General features: G+C 45.6%; 2 protein-coding genes across 5 annotated transcripts; both read right to left on the minus strand.

The window, feature by feature from the left end:
- Positions 1-3,894: 3,894 nt before the first annotated feature.
- Positions 3,895-9,899, minus strand: LOC119336835 (protein S-acyltransferase 24-like). 4 transcript variants are annotated; one of them, XR_005162854.1, is made up of 14 exons: positions 9,409-9,899; positions 8,606-8,746; positions 8,192-8,304; positions 7,955-8,034; positions 7,699-7,862; positions 6,803-6,941; positions 6,624-6,723; positions 6,137-6,194; positions 5,927-6,004; positions 5,729-5,827; positions 5,287-5,291; positions 5,143-5,159; positions 4,248-4,494; positions 3,895-4,173 (listed from the first exon to the last, which is right to left on the minus strand). XR_005162854.1 is itself a non-coding variant. In XM_037608916.1 (14 exons), exons 1-14 carry the CDS (start codon positions 9,679-9,681, stop codon positions 4,166-4,168), a joined length of 1,728 nt encoding a protein of 575 aa, XP_037464813.1. In that variant the 5' UTR covers positions 9,682-9,896; the 3' UTR covers positions 3,895-4,165. The 4 variants fall into 4 exon arrangements, 3 of the variants coding, with proteins under 3 accessions (XP_037464813.1, XP_037464812.1, XP_037464814.1); XM_037608916.1 differs by adding an exon at positions 5,376-5,454 and having other exon boundaries at positions 5,143-5,291; positions 9,409-9,896; XM_037608917.1 differs by lacking the exon at positions 3,895-4,173 and adding an exon at positions 5,376-5,454 and having other exon boundaries at positions 4,358-4,494.
- Positions 9,900-17,608: 7,709 nt separating this feature from the next.
- Positions 17,609-22,589, minus strand: LOC119341335 (pyrophosphate-energized vacuolar membrane proton pump-like). Its single transcript, XM_037613217.1, has 8 exons — positions 22,189-22,589; positions 20,145-20,719; positions 19,667-20,046; positions 19,490-19,576; positions 19,089-19,419; positions 18,493-18,903; positions 18,321-18,380; positions 17,609-18,229 (listed from the first exon to the last, which is right to left on the minus strand). Exons 1-8 carry the CDS (start codon positions 22,466-22,468, stop codon positions 18,023-18,025), a joined length of 2,331 nt encoding a protein of 776 aa, XP_037469114.1. The 5' UTR covers positions 22,469-22,589; the 3' UTR covers positions 17,609-18,022.
- Positions 22,590-23,813: the final 1,224 nt, after the last annotated feature.

Here is a 23,813-nt window from a genome sequence, read left to right on the forward strand (position 1 = left end):
AGGGCATCGGCAACGTCACTTCATCGGCATCGGCCGTTCACCACCCGCCTCCGCCCGTCGTCGCCACCGGCAAGCAGGGCATCGGCAACGTCACTTCGTCGGCATCGGTCGTTCACCACCCGCCTCCGCCTACATCCGAGCCATCTTTCAACGACACCCAGCTGGATGACCAGCTGAATGAGCAGCTCAAGAGACAGACGAAGAAGACGAAGGTCTCTTCCTTCTGCCCTCCTCTCTAATTTCTTTTCAACCCAGCGGTAAACTGTGAACTCTGAACTCTGCTGGCACAGCTGGCAGAAGCAGGCGACATCTCGCTGGGGGTGCTCACCATCATCGCCGGGGTGGAGGTGGTGTGGCTGACCACGCGACCAGCCCGTGCTCCGCCGCCGCCGCCGCCGCCGCAGCAGCAGCAGCAACAGGAGGAGCAGGAGGAGGAGGAGCAGCAGCAGCAGCAACAGGCGACATCTCGCTGGGGGTTAGAATGGGTGATTAAGTTTCTGGAACCGGCATTAAAGGGTGGGGACTAATGCCCCCTCCCCCCCTAATCCCGGTTCAGCACGAAATGGCACTAATGGCCCGCCATGTGGCACGAGTCCGCGCCGGGGGCTGGGAGACCTTTAGTCCTGGTTGGTAATACCAACCGGGCCTAAAAGGTTTAGGGGTTTTGGGTTTTATGATTTATTTTTCCTTTTAATTTTATGTTTTTCATTTAATTTTTTTTCATTTGAAACATATTTTACACTACTACATATTGTACACGTTATGCACATATATAAATAGAATTTCTCGTAGAACTGATCATATATGTATAATCGACTTTCTCGCACGACCATTCACGCATATACACATATATAAAAGGGTAAGAACAAGAGGTTCACCACAAGGTGGTGCCGGCGACGGGACGGTGCGGGTGATCGATGGTGGTTAGGATGGAGACGGAAAGGCACTAAGTAAACCACACCTACATATGCAAACTAAGTTTATTTTCAGCTCAAATTGCATATAAATCAAATAAACCACCACAAATAATTCCTCCAAATTACTAAAACCCACAAATTAATCACTATATAGAGCATTGCAAGAGTTAATCTAGCAATGAGAGATGAAAGAACAAAGTTGCTAACCTTTGTGATCACTTGAATGGATGGGGGCCTTCAAATCTTGACAAAATTTGGGCAAAATATGTGATGAGCTCGAGGAAGAGGGAAAGAACAAAGAGGAGAGGAAAGGAAAGGGGAAGAACAGAGAGCTCGGGCTGGACGAAGGGGTTTATATAGAGGCACGAACCGGGACCAAAGGTGCATCCCTAGTACCGGTTCATGCCACGAACCGGGACTAAAGGTGTTGGTGGGGCCGCAGCCTGACATCAGCCTGCCACCACCTCTTTAGTCCCGGTTCGTGGCACGAACCGATACTAGAGGTTCACCACGAACCAGGACTAATGACCACCGCCCGCCTAGCCGTTGGAACCGGCACTAGTGATCACATTAGTGTCGGTTCAATTATAAACTGGGACTAATGAGCTTCACATTAGGCCCTTTTTCTACTAGTTGTTTTATGTGTGTGTGTGGGGGGGTGTCCACCTTAAGCTCAACATTTTTCTTTTTTTAGGTACCGGCCAAGCTGGATTGCAAGTTTGCCAGTCATTAATTTTTGTTTTTCAGGAAAAGTTGGTGTTGGATATTAACTTACTATTTTACTCCCTCCGTTCCATAATGTAAGACTTTGCAATGTTCTGTAAATAAATTATACTGTATTTTTCCTTGTTATTGTTTTCTCCGCTTTTGCGATCTAAAGATACTCGCTATTTATACTATCTTGTTTCTAAATGTAAACTATTGATGTTTAAATTAAATTGTCAAAACATCTTATATTTAGAAACAGAGGGTGTGACAGATTGTATGATTTTTTATTTTTTATTTTACTTTAAGTCATTGAATGCACATCTGACCGAGTTGTATATATGTCCTACTTGCCGTAACTTGCATAAAATGGAACAAAATAGGATAGCATTGACTGAGAGTCGCACTGAGTGTAGCATTGAGGTATGGCTACGGAGAGGACAACCATGTATCGAGGAACTTCTGCCTCCTAAATTAACTCTACGATTATGAAATAAAACTCATTTACCCTCGCAAAAAGAAAACTTGCACACAAAAATTGTATTCCAAAGTTTTAATAAACTGAAAATGGTAAACAGTACCTTTGGGATTGGTCGTTCGTCTTCCACCTCAAGAGCATTCTCTGCACATCTTCAAGTTTTCATTTCCTTCCTCCTATATAATTTCTCCTCCTACTTGATGTCTCGCCTCTCGGCCTCTACTCCCCATTCCTATCATGCTTCACGGTCCCCCTACCCCCACACCACATAAAGGGAAATTAAGAGAGCTTGCTTATTGCCGTCGTGGAGGAGACGCGTAGCTCATTCTTGATGCAATGACGGCGGCGGCCGGTTCGCCAAGGAATGCAGATGGCTGGACATTACATGATGGGACTGTTGAAATATATTGTCCACCTCTTTCTATCGGTTCGGACTTTGGGAGCAACTAGCTGAAGCATAAATTCAGTATGGTATCCGAGCCAAGTGGCCTTAAATTCAAGACCCTGCCAATGCAGTATTAAAAAAGGATTTCGTGGCCTACATTGATTCAAAGTCTAAAGACTAAAATAGCCTAAATGTGAAGGGGAGTGAAATATATTGTCCGCCTCGCTGAAGCATGAATTCAATAGGAACATGAGCCCAATGTAACTAGTTCCCGTCGTGGAGAGAATGTAGAGGTTATTGATGGCAGTGAGGTGGAGAAGGCGACAACCCAATGTTGATGGTGGGACAAACTCGGGAGATACATGGGAGGCCAAGCTCATTTGTCATGTTGAAGCAACAAGGGTGCCCCCTAGTCGGGGGCCTTTCCCTAGCGCCTCGAACAGAGGGAACTGGTTGCTTTTTCCTAACAATACGTGATCCTAAAGGTGATATTTCAACTATCATATGAAACTGGTGGCTTTTTCCTAACAATACACGTTCCTCGAGGCGATATTTCAACTATCATATTCGCTGGAAATTATTGTTTCAAACAGAACTAATTTCACAATGCAAGAGTTATATTTTAAATCCGGCTTGGTGTTGTCGACGTTGACATTTTTCTTCTCTTCTCTAACAGTGATAAAATCTAGAAACATTTGACTTGTCTGAATTCTAAAACGACCTACATTGCTGCGCCAAATGTTCGGCTGGCTGATATCTTTGTTGTGTTATCCCTCTTTAGGTTGAACGATCTCTTAGCTTTATCAGGCAATGCAGCTATTACATTGTGTACACAGAAAAATAAAATAGTCACATGAACATATCTGAATGCCAGCAGAGGATGATGATAGACAAAAGAAAAGGGAAAAACAAATGTACAGCCCATGAATAGCACTTCAAAAGAAAAAGGAAAAATGCAGAAGCGGAAATATTTTCTTACAGCCAGTCAGCTTCCTTCATCACCACTCCAGAATACAGTTTATACAAACACCAATGCATCAAAAGATACCAAATGGATGTCATATAATGCAACACCCGCAAAACCTCTTGTCGTCCCGTGTAACGATATCCTACGCAAAATGAATGAGAAACGGAGAAGAAAGCAGCTTTAAGCCACAGTGAAGCTACTAATCAATTTACAATTTCCCTCAAATTTACAAATTACAGCTACATTTTTCCCAAGTGTGTATATGGTGCCGAATAGCTCAATTGTACTCCCGCCGATCCTGACGGGTACGGGAATGTTGAAGACTGTCACGCCACTGCACGCCTGCATACGCAAAGAATTGCTATCCTGTTCTACATAGTAACAATTTTCAAAATGCAGACTGGCGGATATCCGTGAGCCTATTGCTACAACCCATCTCCTGTGTAAAATGAACAGCTAGCGCCCAAAGATATGAGCATGTCCGAATTCTCCACAGCCAGCCCTCGACGATATTAGCAAAAACATGTCCATGGTAATCTAAATGGACGATGGAGCCTGAGCAGTGAACGTGTACAATCTACAGCGACGACTCACCCAATTCCCAACCGACGAATCATAGTGGAAGAAGATTCCGGATATACTGCCGGGAAGCACTGTTGCGTCCAAGGCCCAGCCCTAGGCCGAACGGTGTCCTCTCATTCTTCTTGCTGTGGTCACAACACTGAGAGGAACCACCTTGACTGTGAGAGTTTGAGTTGGCATGTGAATCAGCACAAGCATGGTCATCGCAATTACCATGATGGGAATGGCCCTCGCCATTCTGTGAGACTGCACTTGTCATCTGTATCATTCCTATTTCTTCGTCAGTGCGTGATGCATGCTCGAGCCGCTCAACGTCTTCATTGTACCCGTTTACCAAGAAGTCTGAGCAGTTCTTGCGCACCCCATGGTCGAACGGATTTCTGAATCTGCCAGCTGGGCCTCTTAGATAAGTGTATCTCATGGAATTGGCCATCTCGTTGGTCGTGATGTTCCTTGCTATCTACAAGGGAGAGAAACAATACATGAAGAAGAATACATGGTACAGATCAACATGTCCCTCCTGTACTCCAGAGAGGCTATAACTACTGGATGGAAAGCATGGTCCCACACATGAACCTCACAGATAGCTTCATAAATCAAATAAGCAGACAATGATGTTTCGCATCTGGCCTTGATTTTATCTCTGTTCAGTAATTGCAATCTTGACTTTGCTATTGAATTCCAAACATGATACAGTTTTATTGACAAATGCTTAACTATATTGCCTGACCAATAATGTTGTGTTCATACTTGATAGGTCATATACTCATGAATGAGCTGACAACGACATGCCAATCTGACATATCCAGCAATTTCCATAGAAAAATGATCCAGCAAGGCACAAATATCTGGGAAAACTCTAGTAAAGGTGTTACCGCAGTAGCATACTTTCCGTAAAAAAAAGATCCAGCAAGGCACAAATAATGTTATGTTCAGGATGTTTTATACAAGTTCATGCCTTAGTTTAGTTAGCAATCAAAAAATGTTGAAGATTGTGCTACAATGCACAAGCATATCGGTGGCTTCATGATTTTAGAATCAAATAACAAATAACTTGGTTTTCTTAGGTAAAAACATCCAAGATTTATAACATTAAAACTTTAAATACCTGGTACGCTTGAACTCCTGTTAGACATGCAACACCAAAGAAAATGAAAAGGTCCATCATGAAAAAAGAAACAGCTCCAGTATGGTAAACAACAGAATAGCCAAGCCAATCGCCAAAGGATGCTGGAGAAGCTGGGTCACTTACAGTCCCTGCCAACAAAAAATGTAATGAATCATACGGAACATTTCCAGTCCATGTTGCAAGGAAAAGCCACAGAAGACTTAAGACTATACTTATGATGGCAGCAGAACCAGTAATGATCATTGCAATTACTTCTAGAGTGATGAACATGAAGAATTCCCATTTGTTCTTCTGCAGTTACATTCCACTATAGATCAGACTGAAGAACAAGCAGATATGAAGAGAATAACAAAATTCAAACAAAAAGTAAAGAAAGAATCAGCAAGTGATAAGCACAGGCTCTTCATAGTGTCACTTTCTTAAAAGTAAGGTGGTATCATAACCTTTTGTCTACATGATATTCATCAAGCAACATAAACCGTCCAATACATCTTCAGAAGAGGTGATAAGTTGATAGCTACATTTGATCACATGTAGGCACATATGACATGACTGAAAAGCCTACCTTGCCGACGCAATTAGATACCCAGGGGCAGTGATGGTCAAACTGCTCAACACAGCGATCACATGTAGAACAATGTTTCGAACGAACAGGTCTGACAATCTGCAGAACGACACGTTCAGAAATCAGAGGCCTAAGAATATAATTCTAGGATAGAGACAACTAATTCATCACTGTATAATGTAGTAATGTACCGCTTACTTTGCAGGTTATACAAAGCTGTGACCAGTTACCAGTCAGAAGTGCAGGATTGTCTAACTCCATCTTCAACAAGGGTTCCTAAAGCAAAATGGGATTGCAACATTTTGGGATATGCTTAAACCTTAAATTTGGTAACGCATCTAGAATAGCAAATGATCATAAAGGTGCTTGCAGCAAACCAAATTAACTCGGCTAATCTTTCAAACTTACATCGTCCCTTTGATTATGTGAATCTCTTGTATTCGCACTGATGTAGCCAGGGTCTTTCCTGCAGAAAGTAAAAGCAAATTTTACATCATAGTGGTGTTGCTTAATGATAATTAGGTCGCTTGTCTCTAACTGGTGGCAATGGGTTAGTAGCACTACATTTTAATAGAGCAAATTTGCAACACATATATACGTTGCAATCGCAAAAGAATAATGTTTAAATAATTTGCCATGTACGTAACACATATAAGAGTAATCTAAACAGGATGTCATATATGAGTGCAAATATGCAAGCAGACACATAATGAACTCTGCCACTGTCTGAAAGTATTGTCAAGAAAAGTGGTAACTGACAAGAATCAACATGCTTGCTGGATTCAACCTTTTCATAACTACTCCCTCCGTCCCAAAATACTTGTTGTGGTTTTAGTTCAGAACTAAAGCCACGACAAATATTTTGGAACGGAGGACTACCCAAATGCTTCAGTACCTGCTACATTTATAGAACATGACCAAGCCAGCAGTTGCAACGAAAACTCCGGACCATGCAAATAGCCCAAATGCTGGTGGCATACCCATGTTATATTGTCCTGGTAAAAAGGAAATATAAATAAGCACCACAGTGCGGAAGAACAGGGCGAGTGAAAAGACATTAGAAACGCTACTTACCTGCTATAACAGAATGTATATATGTAGCAAGCAATACAACAGCGATACACCAAAGAAGAGGAGCAAGCCCTACTTTTGATAGCTTTGCAAATGTCGGATTCCTGTTACATCCACTGTCATGTACCCTTCTAGCATTGTCCTGTAAGGAATGACGCAAATCAAGTCTTCAGATTCTTCTTGGAAACAAGAAAAGATTTCCCCAGTTCAAATATCAGCAATACTAAAGCCCTTTCAACTCAAGATCAACATGATCGCTTTTTTGCAGATAATATACATTGAGGGATAACTGAAACGGTTAATCTACAAGGCATCATAAATAATTAAAGTGAAGAAGTCTTAATCTATCAGTGCAATCAGCCAACCACATGTAAATGCTAAACAGTTAATCATTTCAATTCCTAAGTTCAAATGGAATCTGCAAAATATCTGTGAGACAGTAAGAGAATAGGTCACAAAGAAGAAAATATATTTTTCTCCTTGGTTGCATCTATGTACATACAAGTACCAGTTTCTGGTATTTTCCAGCCAAACCAGTATCTGCTTTTTGTTCTAAATATAGCCAATTAGACATGTCATTTGACTGTACTTTTATCAAGTCTACACATAAAATTACCAGGTTCAGAAAGCATGTGCATCATTCAACAAATTCGCCAACAATACCTCATCATGAAACTCAGCCTTCCTTAACGAATTTAAACAATTAGAAAGCAGGCATACAAAATCTATAGTGATGCAAATTAATATTGCTTATAGTTTTTGTCTTTATGCAAATCAAAATAATTACTAGACAGAATCCCTATTAGATGACAGTGCTTGTGCATTGAGCCTCCGAGGTGCTGGAAATAGCAGCTCAAGTAGACTAGAACAGAAATGACATGGTCCGTGTTGTTACTCACAAGAAAAAATGCAACTTGTCGATGATTCTTATCAGCAGCAAGCTGTGCTGGAGTTAAACCAGTTTTGTCTTTCACCATCAAGTCATCCTTTTTCCCAGCCTGAACTAGCACAGTGCATGCTTCTAGATTACCCCGGATAGCAGCCCAATGTAAAGGAGTACAACCTACGGCAGCATTTGTCATAAAGAAATAAAAGTCAAGCTCCACGTGCTGTGTTCTATTTACAAGCAGAGCAGTGAATAAATTTAGCACATGCCTTCCTTATCCTGCCGCACCCTATGAGCATCCAAATACAAAAGAAGACGTATCGAATCTGCGAACCCCTTGTAAGCAGCCCTACAAGGTAAATAAGCAACACATAAGAAAACAGAAATGTAAATGTAAAAGCAGGTCCTAAAGTTCTGTTCAGACATATGTTACATAATGCACCAGCAGAAATAATTGGTAGGCTAATGAGTTACTCAAGACTCAAGAGCATAAGGTACGAACAAACCAGTGCAATGGGCTTCTTCCATCGTTGTCAGGGACATCTGGATCGGCATTCCATTTTGCAACAATGTGATAAATAAATGCTGTCTGACCATACTGCGCTGCAACATGTGTGGCCTGCAAACAACAGTATATATTGATTTATAGAGTTGTAATTAATTCAATGCCACATGTGAATGCCGTTGATTCTTGCATTTCTTTTCATGTAGAAAAAATCGTATAGCCAAAGGTTTTTTTGTCCATTACATATATCTTATCGTGTAACTTGCAGGAAAACAAGATGGGAATAGTTGATCCATTTGGCAGGCAAATATCCAACGACTAGTTGTCTATCAGTTGTGAATGAACATTGGACACCCAAAAGCAAACACAAAGGCAAAACAAGGGCGAAAGACACGGAAGAAGTCAGTATGCAGACCTGATAGCCATATAAATCAGCAGCATCCACCTTAGCTCCCTCTTTCAGAAGTAGTTCAGCAACTTGTATGTGACCACGTACAGAACTCCAGTGAAGTGCTGTCTGCCCGGTGTGATCCACAGCATTTACATCTCCACCATGCTGTCCAAAGACCACAAAATCATCACCCAGCCAATATAGAAAATTATTCAGGCAACTACAGCTACCAGGAGCAAGTACTGCGTAGAAAGCCCATTCACGCACTCAAGTACATAACAGGCATACTCCTATTGATCGCCATGGGGTACACTACATTGTATGAGCAGACTATCCCAAGCCCGCCACACGCTCATTTGCTTATACTCGAAACTGTGGAGGAATTAAACTGAGGCAAATGGTGAATGCGACAAACAACAAGCTGGTGCCCTCGAACGAATCCATGCGGTTAACCAACTCAAATATACGGCCTCGGGAAAATTCCCCTCGTTGTAAGCATGGCTGCCCAAACCTACCCAGCCACAGCACTAGGACATTCAATTGTCCCGTCAACCGAGTAAATGAGCAGCTGAGAAAGCTCCCATGGCTACACTCCAAGCTCATACACACTTCATGGAATCCCCCAAAGGCCCATACCCAATGCATGGCAATTTCTGACCACGGTAACGATAAGCATCCATCGTTTAAAGCTCGCAGCGGCGTAAATTGTTCCGGACATCGACACTAAGGCGCCCGCAGTTGTGTGGCATGCAAAGTTCAGCTCGCAGAGCAAGCGCGCATGGGTAAAGCTGAGAGGGGAGGGAAGCGGAGCGGGGCGGGGCCGGAACCTCGAGGATGTACTGCGCGGCGGCGACGCGGTTGTTGAGGACGGCCCACTGGAGCGCGTAGTAGCCGGAGGCGTCGGTCCCGCCGACGGGGCGGCCCTCCGCCTCCACCAGCCGCTGCAGCTTCTCCAGATCGCCGTACGCCGCCGCCGTGTACACGTCGTCCTTGAGCGCCTCCTCCTCCGCCACCGCCGCGGCCACCGGCACCTCCGCGGGCGTCGCCGCCGCCGCCGCCGCGGCGGTGGTGTCCTCGAGCACCTCGATCTCCGACGCCATGGGCGGGGATCGGGTCGGGGGTTTTTGGGGAATTGCGGGGCCGGTGGGGCGAGGGGAGGAGCTTGGCTCGGGCTGCCGCGGTGGTTGGGGAGAGCGTGCGTGCGTGCGTGCGTTTGACTGGGCGTTGGCGGCGAGGCGACGGCCTCCGGCGACGCGGGCGGGCGGGCTGGTCTCCGCTCTGGTGGTGGGCCGGAGGCGGAGAACGCGAGAGGGGGCGGGGGAGGGGAGACCCGGACCGGAGAAGGGGGACGAATGTGGGGGATTTTTTGCGTGTCAGGACCTCTGTTTTCCTTATTTTCTGTCGGGCTACAGCTTCGAGTAATTTGAAAGCCATGAAATTCAAATTAATTTACAACCTTAATGCTACATATCTGATTGTAAATCAATTCACAACTTCAGTTAATGATTGTTAGAGCTAGGTTTAAGCATAGGTGGAGACAAAGGTGTTTACCCAAGTGGGTTGCGTCGCGTTGATTTTTCGGTCTGAGTTTTTCCTTGAACCTCTCGAACCACCTGTATTATTTAAATTTAAAATGAACTCGGTTTAAATAGTGAAGGCGTAAAGATGATTTGCGCCATCGTCTACGGAGGCTCCACCCATATCCCTTTGCCATTCTTGTTTTTTCCTACGTTACGTACTCGCTGCTTCTTCTTTTTTTAGATAAAACATCCTCTTTATTTATTAGTAATAATGGTTACATCGTTTATAAGAAAATTTACAATATCGTACTCGCTGCTACTTCTATTTACATATCTACTCCGTGGATATAATTGGTTGAGACGTGACCTTTTCGATAACTCGGCCTATTTGGACAAGGAGTGTTTTCTATATGCTCCACCTCAAAGTACATAAAAGTTGCACTTGATCTAAGCATGGCCTAATTAGCGCTGCCTGTTCTCCATGTTAAATTCGCGGTACCTTTTTTTCCTTTTCGACAAGCACACTTTCTTTTTCTTGATTATCTTAGTTATGTAGTGTTTTTTCTTGATAATCTTAGTTATGCAGTGATTTTCTAATAACGCTTTTTCGATACAGTAACTACTATTATTGTGAGATGAAGATATTGATATCGTACTTTGTTTGGTTTCTAACTTACTAGATGATGCCATTGAAAATTTGAAATGACATTACGATCCAATTAAGCCTTAGAGCAACTCTAGCAGACCCCGCAAAACGCCGGCCCGCAAAACGCGTTTGCAGTTCGCGCAAAACCGCTTTTGCGGGTCGGCGAAGACTAGCACAGATGCAGACCCCCCAGACGGACCCGTAAAAATGTATATTCGCGGAATATGTTTTTTTACGGGTCGGCTATGCGGGTTCTGCTCGGGCTCCAGCGCAACGACCCGCAAACACAAGAACTGCAAATCTGAAATTGTCATAGGGTTTCACAAACAAGTTCAAATTCAAATGACATAAACAATTTGCACGCGAATAAAAGCGAAGTTCGTTACGCAAAAGAGGGCATGCAAAGGTATGCGTCCATGTCCGGCATCATCTTGGGGGTCGATCTTCACTCGGCGCCATGGAGTCCATTTAAAACTTCATTGGCGCCACCGTAGCCACCTCCGTCGCTTGTTCCAACTCCCGCACCGAAATCATCCACATTGCCACTGTGTGGAGCAGAGAAAACATCACCGGAACTGGCAGACGGACCGGCCGAGGCGACTATTCTCCTCTTCAAGATCTCTCTCCTTGCCATATCATGCCATGTTTTGGTGACCTCGTCCATGCCATTGCGGTTCATTGACATGATCTTGTTCTCTTCGGCGAGCAACAATGACAACGATTTGTTTTCAGAGGCGCGTACTTTTCTCTCCTCAATGGCAGCTCTGCGCAGCCCCTCTTCCTTGAGCATTTGCCATTTTTCTTGCTTCTCTTTTGCCTTCTTTTCGGCCAACTCTTTCTTGATATCCAACGACTTCAACAACATTAACTCGTTTGATTGCACCATGGCATCAATCTTCTCCCTCAAGCTTGATGCTTCTTGCTCTCTCTTTATCTTCTCTCTAGTCTTCTTGTCGCCATCGGGCTTATTCAAATTTCTTGGGCCATCATCATCCTCGTCTTCATCCATGTTTGTAAGTGAGCCTCTCTTGGGTGGGGACTCTTTGTCGATCAACTTTCACTTCTCGCACTTTTGGAGCAACTCCCAACAATGCTCTAATTTGAAAAATCTGCCTTTCGAAGCTTCCATGTCCTTGTATCTTTGTTGAGCAATCTTGTCCTACACAATGCGAACAAGGTGATGCAATCATTTTTCATGATACATTATAATGATGCACAACTTCAACAAAGGCAAAGCAAACTCACATAGTCGGACTCCACGGTGCCACTTGGAGGTGCATTGCGTACTTGCTCCAAGCAAGCTGCCCAACGGCTGCACATAGGCTTGATGTTCTCCCAACGACCTTGAAGCGACCGAAATGTGCGTGGAGTCTTGTTGGGGTAGTTTTTCATAATGCGGAAGTATTGATCTTCGATCCTTTGCCAATATCTCTTGGCAGTTTGATTAGTACTCAGTGCATGCATCAAGAGACACCGCACTCCATGCTTTGATCAAAGCTTGATCTTCCAAGATGGTGTAGTTTTTGATCTTTGGCTTTTCCCAGCTTTTGCTTGTGAATTCTCAAACGCTTCCACTTCGATCTCCACCAAGTCGTCCGCACAACCATGATCGTCCACGCCGCCCTCCGTTTCATTGTAGTCGAAAGGTTCGACAGGGGCTTGATCAATGTCAACCGCGTTCGTGTCCAACAAGTTCACGAACTCGGTTGTTGCATTGTTCGAACCACCGCTATACCGAACGATGACAAGTCATGAGCTATCGAAGAACAATGGCAAAAATGAAAGAGAATCACCAAAGTCCGAAGAGATATACCTTCCGACCATTTCGTCGAACACCTCGCTCGCGGGTGCAGTGGCACCCTTGAACGGCATCGCCGGAGCACCACCTTGGGGGGGGGGATGGAGTGAGGGGTTGAAGAAGATTTGTTCCTTGAAGTCGGGACCTTCCTCCGCTTTACGCCCGCGACCTTGTCGGCCTTCTCCGTCGCTGGCCAGGATCGCACAGCGGCATTGGCGCCCGGAGCGCGGGCCATCGCGGCGGGGGGAGCCGGATTCCCGCCTGCACAAGCACGTTGCCCTGCCGCTTGCGGGCAGGCGTGGCGTGTGCTTGGGCGACGCCGGCGAGGCCTACATGGCCGGCGACGAGATCCGCCCGAGGGGAAGGGGCGTGCGCGACCTCGACGGTGACGGGGGACAGCATGGGGTCGTCCATGGCGGCGAGGGACGGCCGGGGAGGAGCAGCGGGAGCTTTCAGAGGGGGGGCAATGGTGGCGGAGGGTGCGGGGAGCGGGAAAGGGGGCGCGGAAATGTCCCTCCCGCATAATCTCGCGCCGGATGGGGGTTGAGCTCGGGTCGGCCTCCCAGCCCGTGAAGATGGAGGTTGAGAGAGAAGATTTGCCGCGCCCCACGAAATTTTTTGCGGGCCAGGGCGTTTTACGGGGTCTGCTCGTGCATATTTTTTGGCCCCAACCCGCAATTTGGCGGTTATTTTGCGGGCCGGGGCGTTTTGCGGGGTCTGCTAGAGTTGCTCTTAAAGGACCCTGATAAACAATCTATACTCTGATGCCTCTACTTTGTTTACTCCATTGACCGTGGGAAACAACACATACTCCAACGCATGTCCTTTTGTTATACTCCAGTCATCAGTGACCCTGGCATAAGACATTTTAACAGCTTTGTTCCTGAAGCCGCTACTTTCATGCTTTCTTGAGAGGGTTCATGACACCTCAATTGGAGCAATTTGACACAAAAAACATATACCACAATAAGTCTGCATTGCATCCATCCAATCATTTACACAATGATAAAAGTAACTCCCACTGAAAATTCAAGACATGAAAGTCCGAACAATTCGCCTGGCCCATGTGTCGGTGGACATTTGAGGTGTCCGTTTTGATGTACCGCGTTGGAGTTGCAATTAATTATTTGGTATGCATGCTTGGATTGGGAGTATTTTCTATGCTTCTCCTCAAAGTAGACAAAAATTACACTCAACCCAAGCATGGCCTAATCATTGTTGCTAGTTGTTGGCTGTATAGTTTTCAATGTTAAATCCAAGCCTCCTTTTTCTCCATTGTCTTACTTGTGCAGTGTTTTTCTAACAAGACTTTTTGCAATACACTAATTATGTTAACTTAAGATTAAGACGTTGCTCTCATTGCAACTAACAAGGTGACGCCATTGAAATGACATTACGATCCAGTTTACTAGTTAAGACCAAAAGGACCCTGGGAAACAAGATGTATTTTGATGCCTATCCCGCATCCTCGTCGTCGTCGACTCGGCGGTGGAGGCCTGCTTGATCAGGGCCATGTTCGGGACTGGGCTCCGCCGGGCTGGTATTAGGAGGTGCTACCTTCCGGGGGGCGTAGGTTGGTGAGGAGGCAGCCCGTTGTTGACCCGATCCTTGTTTGGTGGCGGTCGCGTGGGCTAGTGACGGTGGTGAGGCATCCGGACACCGCGGAGGTGGTACGTCACCGTGTCAGCGAGGAGGACGAGCACGTCCGTCGCTACATGGTTGCATTGGAAGGCGGATTCGACAATACCTGGCAGGTTCTTCAGCGATCTCACTGGAGCTATGATCCTGTGATGGTTCCTTATCTTTGGGTGTCCACCGCTCGCGTCGATACCCGTCGGGCGCTACGGTTCTAGTTGTATTAGTGATAATATTCGACGATGTACGGACACCAAGAGATGATGTACTTTTGCTTATAATTATTGAATGCATGCTAATTTGAATACTATACTTTATTTTATGATTTGGTTTTGCTTATTTTATGATTTGGTTTTGCTTATTGAATGCTCATATTGGATAAGTTCTCCTTCATTCCCGTGTGCTAGACAATTTGATATAATAATGCATTCGGGAATGAAAGGAGGAGCTATGTACATCGATCATCGATAGTCAACCCGTGATTAATAATAATGATCTAGTTTAATATTTGAATTATGAACGTAGGCCGGAAATGTCGTACTCATCGGACGACGAAAACCGCCCGGGGGAGTGCGACTGGTGCCACGAGGACCGAGGTATCTGCGACAGGTTCATTGTGCTGGACGAAGATCGTCGCTTTAGCATTAAGCTCGAGGAGACCTTCGATGTTCATACGGTACGCAACCGACGATAATAGTTTTTTTTCGTAATTACTCATGACTTCAACTATATTAATCATGACAATATTTTTCATCTTTTTCAATTCGACTAGCTTATCCCATGCTTTGCAAGACGCTATGTCTTGGAGAGGATGGGTTTTGAAGACCATGAAAGTTTTGAAACCAAAAAAATTATTTTAAGTACCCATCATGGTGTGGATTTTCAAGTAAAGCTGTACAATGCTCAGAGTGTAACCCATTTTGGTTGCAAAAATTGGGAAGCACTTTGCAAGATGTATGGTTTTGATGAGGGTATGCTTGTTACCATGGATCTTGGTGATCCTACAATCGAGCAAGAGAGACCTACGATTTTCGTCCTTGTGGATACACCTCCAATTCTTCCTCCATGTGAGCTTAACATAGTTATTAAGTAATTTATATTGTTTATTTCAAAATAGTTGACAACTTATTCTCCATTGACAGCTTATTTTCATTCTTCAAAGAATGTGCGGAAGATGGTAGACAAAACCTACTACACCGAAGGCTCCGAACTAACTTATCAGGAGAAAAATCATCTGGTCGCATTTTGTACTGATCTTGAGAATTACAATGTCTACAATCGAACTCCTCAACATTATGGTCAATACGTGCCACTAGTGCACGTGTTGAACTACGGTAACTACCATGGAAATACCCTGGTAAGATTTTTGTACTATTACAACATCCGTGCATCTTTTTGCACACTTCTAAAACTAGTACATCATATCATTGCTAACTACGAAGTTATTACTATGTTTTTCAACAGATAATCCCGAATGATTGTGTGCCTCATTTGATGTATACACACGGTAGCCTTCATGTTTTGAACATACAACCAGGTCGTCCTACGAATCTCAACTGTCCATACCGGATTTCTAAAATAAGTGGAGACATGAGAATCAAAGAATGGAAAAAATGTATGGACAGTCGTAAGGAGCTTCTTGGAAGCAACATTCAGCGAAGGGCAAAAATTGGAGACAGGATGATCGCCATTCTTCATAATGGAGAGTCAGGGTCTATATTGTTTTATGCTATTTTACCTTAAGGGTGTTTAGGTCCTACCTGATACTGATGATCATGTGTTAAGAACAATTATGTAGGGTTGGGTTCGATGACTATGAGGATGATGATCGTATGACTTATTATTAATAACGAGTAGAAGTTGTATGATGATGCATGATTAGTAGGACGAGTACTTGTTATTATATATGCTGATGTATGCGAGCATGCATGAGTTATTATATCAGCGGGTAAAATGAACATATATAGCAGCAGCGTTGGTAAACCAAGGACGAAGATATAAGAGAGGACACTTCTCTCTATTAGCTAGCTAATATAACAACCTAAAAATAACCCCCAAAACCCCTAAAGTAGCCAATTTCCAAAAAAAACATGGACTTTTGGTCCCGGTTGGTGCCACCAACCGGGACCGAAGGCCCCTTGACTGGGCTTGGCGCACAGAGCCACGTGGAGGCACATTAGTCCCGGTTCTAGTTTGAACCGGGACTAATGGGTGGAGGTATTAGTAACGGCCCATTAGTCCCGGTTCATGAACTGGGACTAAAGGCCCTCACGAACCGGGACTATTAGGTGTTTTTCTACTAGTGTAGATGCATTTTAAGTGTGGATTCATTCATTTTGCTCCGTATGTAGTCCATCCAATGGAATCTCTACAAAGACTTACATTTAGGAACGGAGGGAGTATTTGGCATGCATGCTTGGATTGGGGGTATTTTCTATGCTTCTCCTCAAAATAGACAAAAAATACACTCAACCCAAGCATGGCCTAATCATTGTTGCTAGTTGTTGGCTGTATAGTTTTTAATGTTAAATCCACGCCTCCTTTTTCTTGATTGTCTTACTTGTGCAGTGTTTTTCTAACAAGACTTTTTGCAATAGACTAATTATGTTAATTTAAGATTAAGACATTGCTCTCATTGCAACTAACAAGTTGACGCCATTGAAATGACATTACGATCCAGTTTACTAGTTAAGACCAAAAGGACCCTGGGAACAAGATGTATTTTGATGCCTGCCCTTTTGTTATACTCCAGTCATCACCAGTGACCCTGACGTAAGACATAGTCCCTGAAGGAGTTTCTACACCCAGGGGCAAATGCTCAAGGTGTGAACAGTAAAATAAAAAAAATAAAAAAAAATCTGAATTTTTTGTTACATACTTCCACAAATGTTTGTTGTGCATGCAAAATTTCATCGCGAAATCACATTGGTGAAAGGCATGATAAAGAAAAAATCAATGCTCTGAAAATGTTACTTACAAAAGCATTTTGGAGGTCTGACTTTGTTTTTTTGGCACGACTTCCACAAATGTGATTTTGTGATGAAATTTTGCATGCACAACAAACATTTGTGAAAGTATGTTCACACCATGAGCATTTGCCCCTGGGTGTAGAAAGGTACTTTCGCTGAAGCAGCTACTTTCATGAAAGTGCTTTTCTGAACTGAGCCTTTGTGAGCCCAAGGTGAACAGTAAAATAGAAAAAAATCAAATAATTCTGAAAAAGATAGCAAACATTGACAAATGTTCTTGTAAAGTTTCATCACAAAATGACATTAGTAAAAATACATGGGAAAACGATGTTTTTTGATGAAAAAAAATGTATTTTACTGTTCATCCAAGCTCACATAAGGTCAAGCTCGGTTTAACCTTGTCCCCACTTTCATGCTTTCTGAGAAATTCAACCCAAAAACATCCCCTCAAGAAATAAATTCAACGCAAAAAAATAATCCACACAATGTCATATTGCATCCATCCAATCACCTACAGAATGATAAGGGTAGCTCCCATTGAAAATTCAAGACATGGAATCTGCAATATGCATACAAGATTCATCATCATCGTCGTCGTCATCATCATCATCCATCTTCAGGCACAATAGAACCCCCAAGACACTCTAGTCCAAACCTGTCGAATGGCCGTCCATTTCGCTACCCTCTGCTACCACTACTACATCTACCGGAACGAAAACTAGACAAAGTTCAACATGATTGCGCAAGACCAGGAACAACGAAATGTAAAACACAAGAGGGTCATCATCTGAAGGAGCTCCATAACATGTAGATGAAGTAGCACGCTCCCCACCGGCAAAACTAGATAGTCGATCATGCATCGGCCTTCTCGCTCTAAAGATATTTGAAGAGGATGCCTCCATAGGTGGCGAAGAAGGGGGCGAACACGAGGGACTCGACCGCCATGAGCTTGATGAGGATGTTGAGTGAGGGGCCCGAGGTGTCCTTGAGAGGGTCCCCGATGGTGTCGCCGATCACAGCAGCCTTGTGGCAGTCCGAGCCTTTCGGGCCCAGGCTCTTTGCGTGCTCAGATGCGCCAGCCTAAAACCAAGGAAACACACAGTTAATGATTTTTGGCAAACGCGTGAGGAAAAGGAAAGCTCCTGACTGATGGGGGTCAAAGGATCTTTACCTCAATGTACTTCTTCGCGTTGTCCCAGGCACCACCGGTGTTCGATGCTGAAATGGCAATCTGGATAAAAACAACACAGTTTGAGTGGAACATCACATGGCTATGCATGCAGCAACAGAGTACGGAAACAGAATGCTAAGTATATTCCCACAAAACAGAATGTTCCACCAACCTGAACACCAGAAACCAGAGCACCGGCAAGGACACCAGAGAGGGTCTCAACGCCAAAGAAGGTCCCGACAATAAGAGGTGTCAGCATGACCAGAGCACCCGGGGGGATCATCTCCTTGATGGACGCATCGGTGGAGATCTTCACACATGTCGCATAGTCAGGCTTGGCGGTGCCCTCCATGAGCCCAGGGATGGTGTTGAACTGCCTCCGCACTTCCTCCACCATCTTGAGAGCCGCGCTTCCAACACTCTTCATGGTCATTGCAGAGAACCAGTACGGGAGCATGGCACCAACAAGGAGGCCAATGAAAACGTTTGGTGTCAGAACATCAACAGTTGTGATCCCGGCACGGCTCACAAAGGCACCGAAGAGAGCAAGGGACACCAGGGCAGCCGAGCCAATTGCAAAACCCTACAGGTAAAAAACCATGGTAAACAGAGTTTAGTAGTTTGAAATGAAATTTGTGGAAAGAAATTATAACTGAAGAAATATTCTATGGAGTATTCAAGTTACAGTGGAATGCACTTCCTTGAATGAGATAATAAGGTCATTCAGCTCTCAAATTAAAGACAGAAAACAAGTTAAAGATTGTATACCTTTCCAATGGCAGCAGTTGTGTTTCCTGCAGCATCCAGAGCATCAGTTCTCTCACGGATTCTGTGGCTCATGCCAGCCATTTCAGCGATGCCTCCAGCGTTGTCACTGATAGGGCCATAGGCATCAATGGCAAGACCGGTCGCAATTGTGCTGAGCATTCCAAGAGCAGCCACAGCAACACCATACATCGCGGCAAGGCTGAAGCTGAGGAAAATACTGAAGGCAATGGCGAAGATAGGGATAATAACTGATTTGTATCCCAGAGCAAGACCAAAGATGACATTGGTAGCAGCTCCAGTTCTGCAGGAATCAGCAACATCCTGCACAGGACTGAAAGCGCCGAACTGTCAGGAACTTGAAACTCACAATGAGAATTATACATGACCAAAATTGCAAGTACCTGTATGCATTGCTTGTGTAGTACTCTGTAATGAATCCAATGACTAGGCCAGCCCAGAGACCAACCGCCACACACAAAAATAGTTGCCTGTAAAATAGAAGGTGAAGTGAGATCATGAATTCAATGAGGAAGGCCTGAACAAAATTATATAAATTCAAATTGAAAAGATGGCAATACCAGCTATGCACAGTCTTCTGGGCACCAAAGTTGAATATTGTGAAGGTATACGGGAGGCCTAACCAACTGACAAGTGCAATGCCAACGGTCATCACGGCAGTGGAGATAATAAGCTGTTTTTTAAGGGCAGGCTCTATTTGATCTACCTCCTTCACCTCAAAGAAATCGGTTGCAAAAAGAGTCGTTATCAAACAAGCTATTATACCCACTGAGCTAATTAGGAGTGGGTACATCATGGGGGTGAACTGATGGTTAATTCCGAAGGAAGAGATCGAGGCAACAACAAGAGCAGCACAAGACGACTCGGCGTAGGAACCAAAGAGATCTGAACCCATTCCAGCAATATCTCCAACATTGTCACCAACATTGTCTGCAATGACCTGCATGAAGGAAGGAATGATCATTCTCATGCGTAGATAAAAAATACTACCTATCAGAATATTAATACTCTGTTCGACAACAGAGGATAGGCACTTACAGCTGGGTTCCTCGGGTCATCTTCAGGGATGTTCCTTTCTACTTTCCCAACAAGATCAGCGCCAACATCAGCAGCTTTGGTGTAAATCCCGCCGCCTACACGGCCGAAAAGAGCCATGGAAGAACCGCCGAGACCATACCCGGTGATAGCCTCGAAAAGGCCCTCCCAGTCATCACCATAATAAAGCCCAAACAGGTTGATTGCGACGTAGAGAACAAAAAGGCCACTCGCAGCAAGAAGGAAGCCCATCACAGCACCAGAGCGGAAAGCGGTGATGAACGCCTTCCCGACACCCTTCCTTGCCTCGAGAGTTGTCCTGGCATTCGCGTAGGTCGCGATCTTCATTCCGAGGAAACCAGACACAAGCGAGGTGACCGCACCCAGCACAAAGGCAATTGTGCTGAAGGCGGCGTTGGCAAGAGCAGGCTTGCATGTCTTGCCCACGCTGTAATGGCAAGGCTGGCTCTTTGTGCTGAACCCCTCGATGGAGCCAAGGAAGACGAAGATGAGGACCGCGAAAACGGTCATGAACCCTCCGGCATACTTGTACTCGGTGAAAAGGAAGGAGGTTGCCCCTGTTTTACAAGAGAGCAAGAGTGTTCAGACCACAAATGCATATACAACAAAGGTAGACACTAAGCATTTTCAAGAGGAAGTTTATCAGGAATAAAACATGGAGGCAAATACAAAATATCAAAGGTGAGAGTAATGACAATGTACGTACTGTGTTGTGAGCCATACAGCAACCTGCTGGCCTTTTATTTTATCAAAAAAAAAAACAAACAAAAAAACTGACCTCGACCTGACCCAACACATATTCTTAGATTATATTTAACCCTATTTTTATTTAACCCTAGCAAGATCTTGAAACAAACTTACATACCATTATTAAGAATATAAACCAGCTAACAAAGCCTTGGGCAAAACTGCAAATAAAACAGAGCACTAAAATCAGCAGCACCTAACATTCCTCCCCAACTGCCTTGCAATTGCATGAAACACTGACCAACAGGACACAAACATAAGGTCCATTCATGTGCGCTCCTAGGATTGCTTTCAAGTTAATAAGCATGAATGTGCATGTGCGCAAGCTAATTACAGCCTGCTACTACAACAATGCAGGTACACAGAAAATTTGTCCCCGTGTCTTCAAATGGCAGCTGGGAGGACCGCGGTTGCAATACCTTGTCCTCTTCTTCATGCAGTCAGTCAGCTTACCCTATCTATCCCTGCACCGCAGCGTGGTCGCTGCTGGGCTTTGTTGGGCCCGGGGACCTCACTTCTCACCAAGAACAAATCACTTCTAGTTTTTTTTTCCTAAGTAGAACAAAAAAACACTTCTGATTTACTGCCAACCGTCAACCATCCCCACAGATCTGCATCCCCACCCACTCGTTCCCCACAAGAAATATATATCTCCAGGGAGAAAAATCTTGTCGGGAGTGAGCGGATGGTTAATTAATCGAAATTTAACCACGATTAGTCAGCACGCGCTGGAGCGAGGATTATTATATCGCGTGCTGCGCAAAGCGGGGACAATCGATATTATAATGTCTGCTCGCAGATCCACCTATAAAGTGTAAGACTGATACTATAGAAGTTGATAGAAGTACAGAATCAAGCATATAATAAATTACGAATCCATGCATCAAAATATGAAGAAATTACCGCTACAGAACACATCAAAAATATGAAATTACCGCTGCACAACACACCATCTACAGTATCATGCTGGATTATGATGCTACACGCTACGCGCCGCGGCGGATTCGGACAGGAAAAGTTTCTGACGGCGTTCACGCCGCAAGCGAACAGAAAGCAGTCAAACCGGCGGGGAGACTACTGCTGGCGCCCGGTTCCTGCGCGCTCGGGAGGCCGCAGCCGGCGCCGAGATGGCCGAGATCTACCTACCCGCCCGCCCTCGGACGCCGGATCGATCCACGCCCGCCGGCCGGCGCCGACCGGAGCGCGAACTACTACTACTACCAGCTACGGCCGCCGGGCCGGGCCATATCTCTGTGCTGTGTGGGGGTGCGTGGCTCACCTTCGGAGATGGCGGTCTGGATCTCGGCGCACTTGAGGACGACGTTGTGGTCGTTGAGGCCCTCCTCCTCCTCGATGAGGTACTCGCTGGCGCCGTCCTTGCCGCCCGCGCCGGCGCCTCCTCCGGCCGCCGACCCGCCCTCGCCGCGCGGCTCGGGGGCGACCTTCACCTTGGAGACCAGCACCCACTGCAGCACCGCGAACGCGATGCCGACCGCCGCCGCCACCGGCACCACCAGCTGCGTGGCCAGCTCCGGCAGGATCGCCGCCGCCGCCACCATCTCCGCCGCCGGAAAGATCAGCACGCGCCCAAGACCGGTTCTTTCCCGTTCCGTTCCCCCACCTTCCGCGGAGGATCAGGTAGTACGAGAGCGAGGGAGAGCGGAGAGCAGCGCAGGCGAGGGGAGCGGCGGCTTTTATAGCCGGAGCGGAGAGGAGAGGGAGGCCGGGAGTGGGGGAGAGGAAGAGGATGGAGCTGGAGTGTAGGCGGTGACGTGGAGGCCGGGAGTGGCAGTTCCGTGATTTGCGGGGTCTTTGGGCTATCGCTCTGTTCCGTTTCACCTCCCTCCCTGGTCAAGAGGTGAAAAGAGATCGCCTCCGAGTCTATCCTCTCCCGGTCAAGAGGGAGTGTGAGCATTGTTCTGGATAATGTAGCGATAAAAAAGTTACATGGATAATTTTTTTTCACGGGTAATTTTGTGGTGGTGTTGGCGGTTGAAAGTCGGGCTGTTGTTGTTCTGGATTTCTGGAGGTTGACAGCGGTGGTGGTTATGCGTTGCGAGTTCGCCAAAGGGTCAAAGTCTTGGGTTGACGTCTCGAGCGCCTCGCAATGAGCTGGGTTTTCTTGCATGGCGGACGGCGCGTTGTGGCAACGGGAAGGTGGCGTGGCTTTGTCGGGCTTTGGGCCTCACGACTCCCGAGAGTGGGTGGGCGGCGGATGACGTGTGTATGCGCTATGCTTGGCGGTTGGGAATGCGGTAATGAATGCCAGTTGCGAGACCGTAGTAACGTCGGATAGTTGTTGATAGTTGTTGGCACGATGCACGTAGAAGATGTGTGGACTTCGTCGGTCTTCGGACCGCACGGCTCCCAAGGGTGGGAGAGCGGCGGATGGGGTGTATGCGTTATGCTTGGCGGTTCTGAAAGCAATAATGAATGCCAGCTGCGAGACCATAGTAACGTCAGGCTTTTCTTTATCGTGACACTTAGGATAGTTGTTGACAGTTGTTGGCACCATGCACGTAGAGGATGCGTGGACTTCGTCGGTCTTCGGACCTCACGACTCCCAAGAGTGGGAGAGCGGCGGACGGGGTGTATGCGTTATACTTGGCGGTTCTGAAAGCAATAATGAATGCCACCTGCGAGGCCATAGTAACGTCAGGCTTTTCTTTGTCGTGGCACTTAGGAAAGTTGTTGACAGTTGTTGGCACCATGCACGTAGAAGATGCGTGGACTTCGTCGGTCTTCGGACCTCACGACTCCCAAGAGTGGGAGAGCGGCGGATGGGGTGTATGCGTTATGCTTGGCGGTTTTGAAAGCAATAATGAATGCCAACTGCGAGACCGTAGTAATGTCAGGCTTTTCTTTATCGTAACACTTAGGAAAGTTGTTGACAGTTGTAGGCAC

The sequence above is a fragment of the Triticum dicoccoides genome, chromosome 7B (assembly GCF_002162155.2).
Source record: "Triticum dicoccoides isolate Atlit2015 ecotype Zavitan chromosome 7B, WEW_v2.0, whole genome shotgun sequence".
NCBI lineage: Eukaryota > Viridiplantae > Streptophyta > Magnoliopsida > Poales > Poaceae > Triticum > Triticum dicoccoides.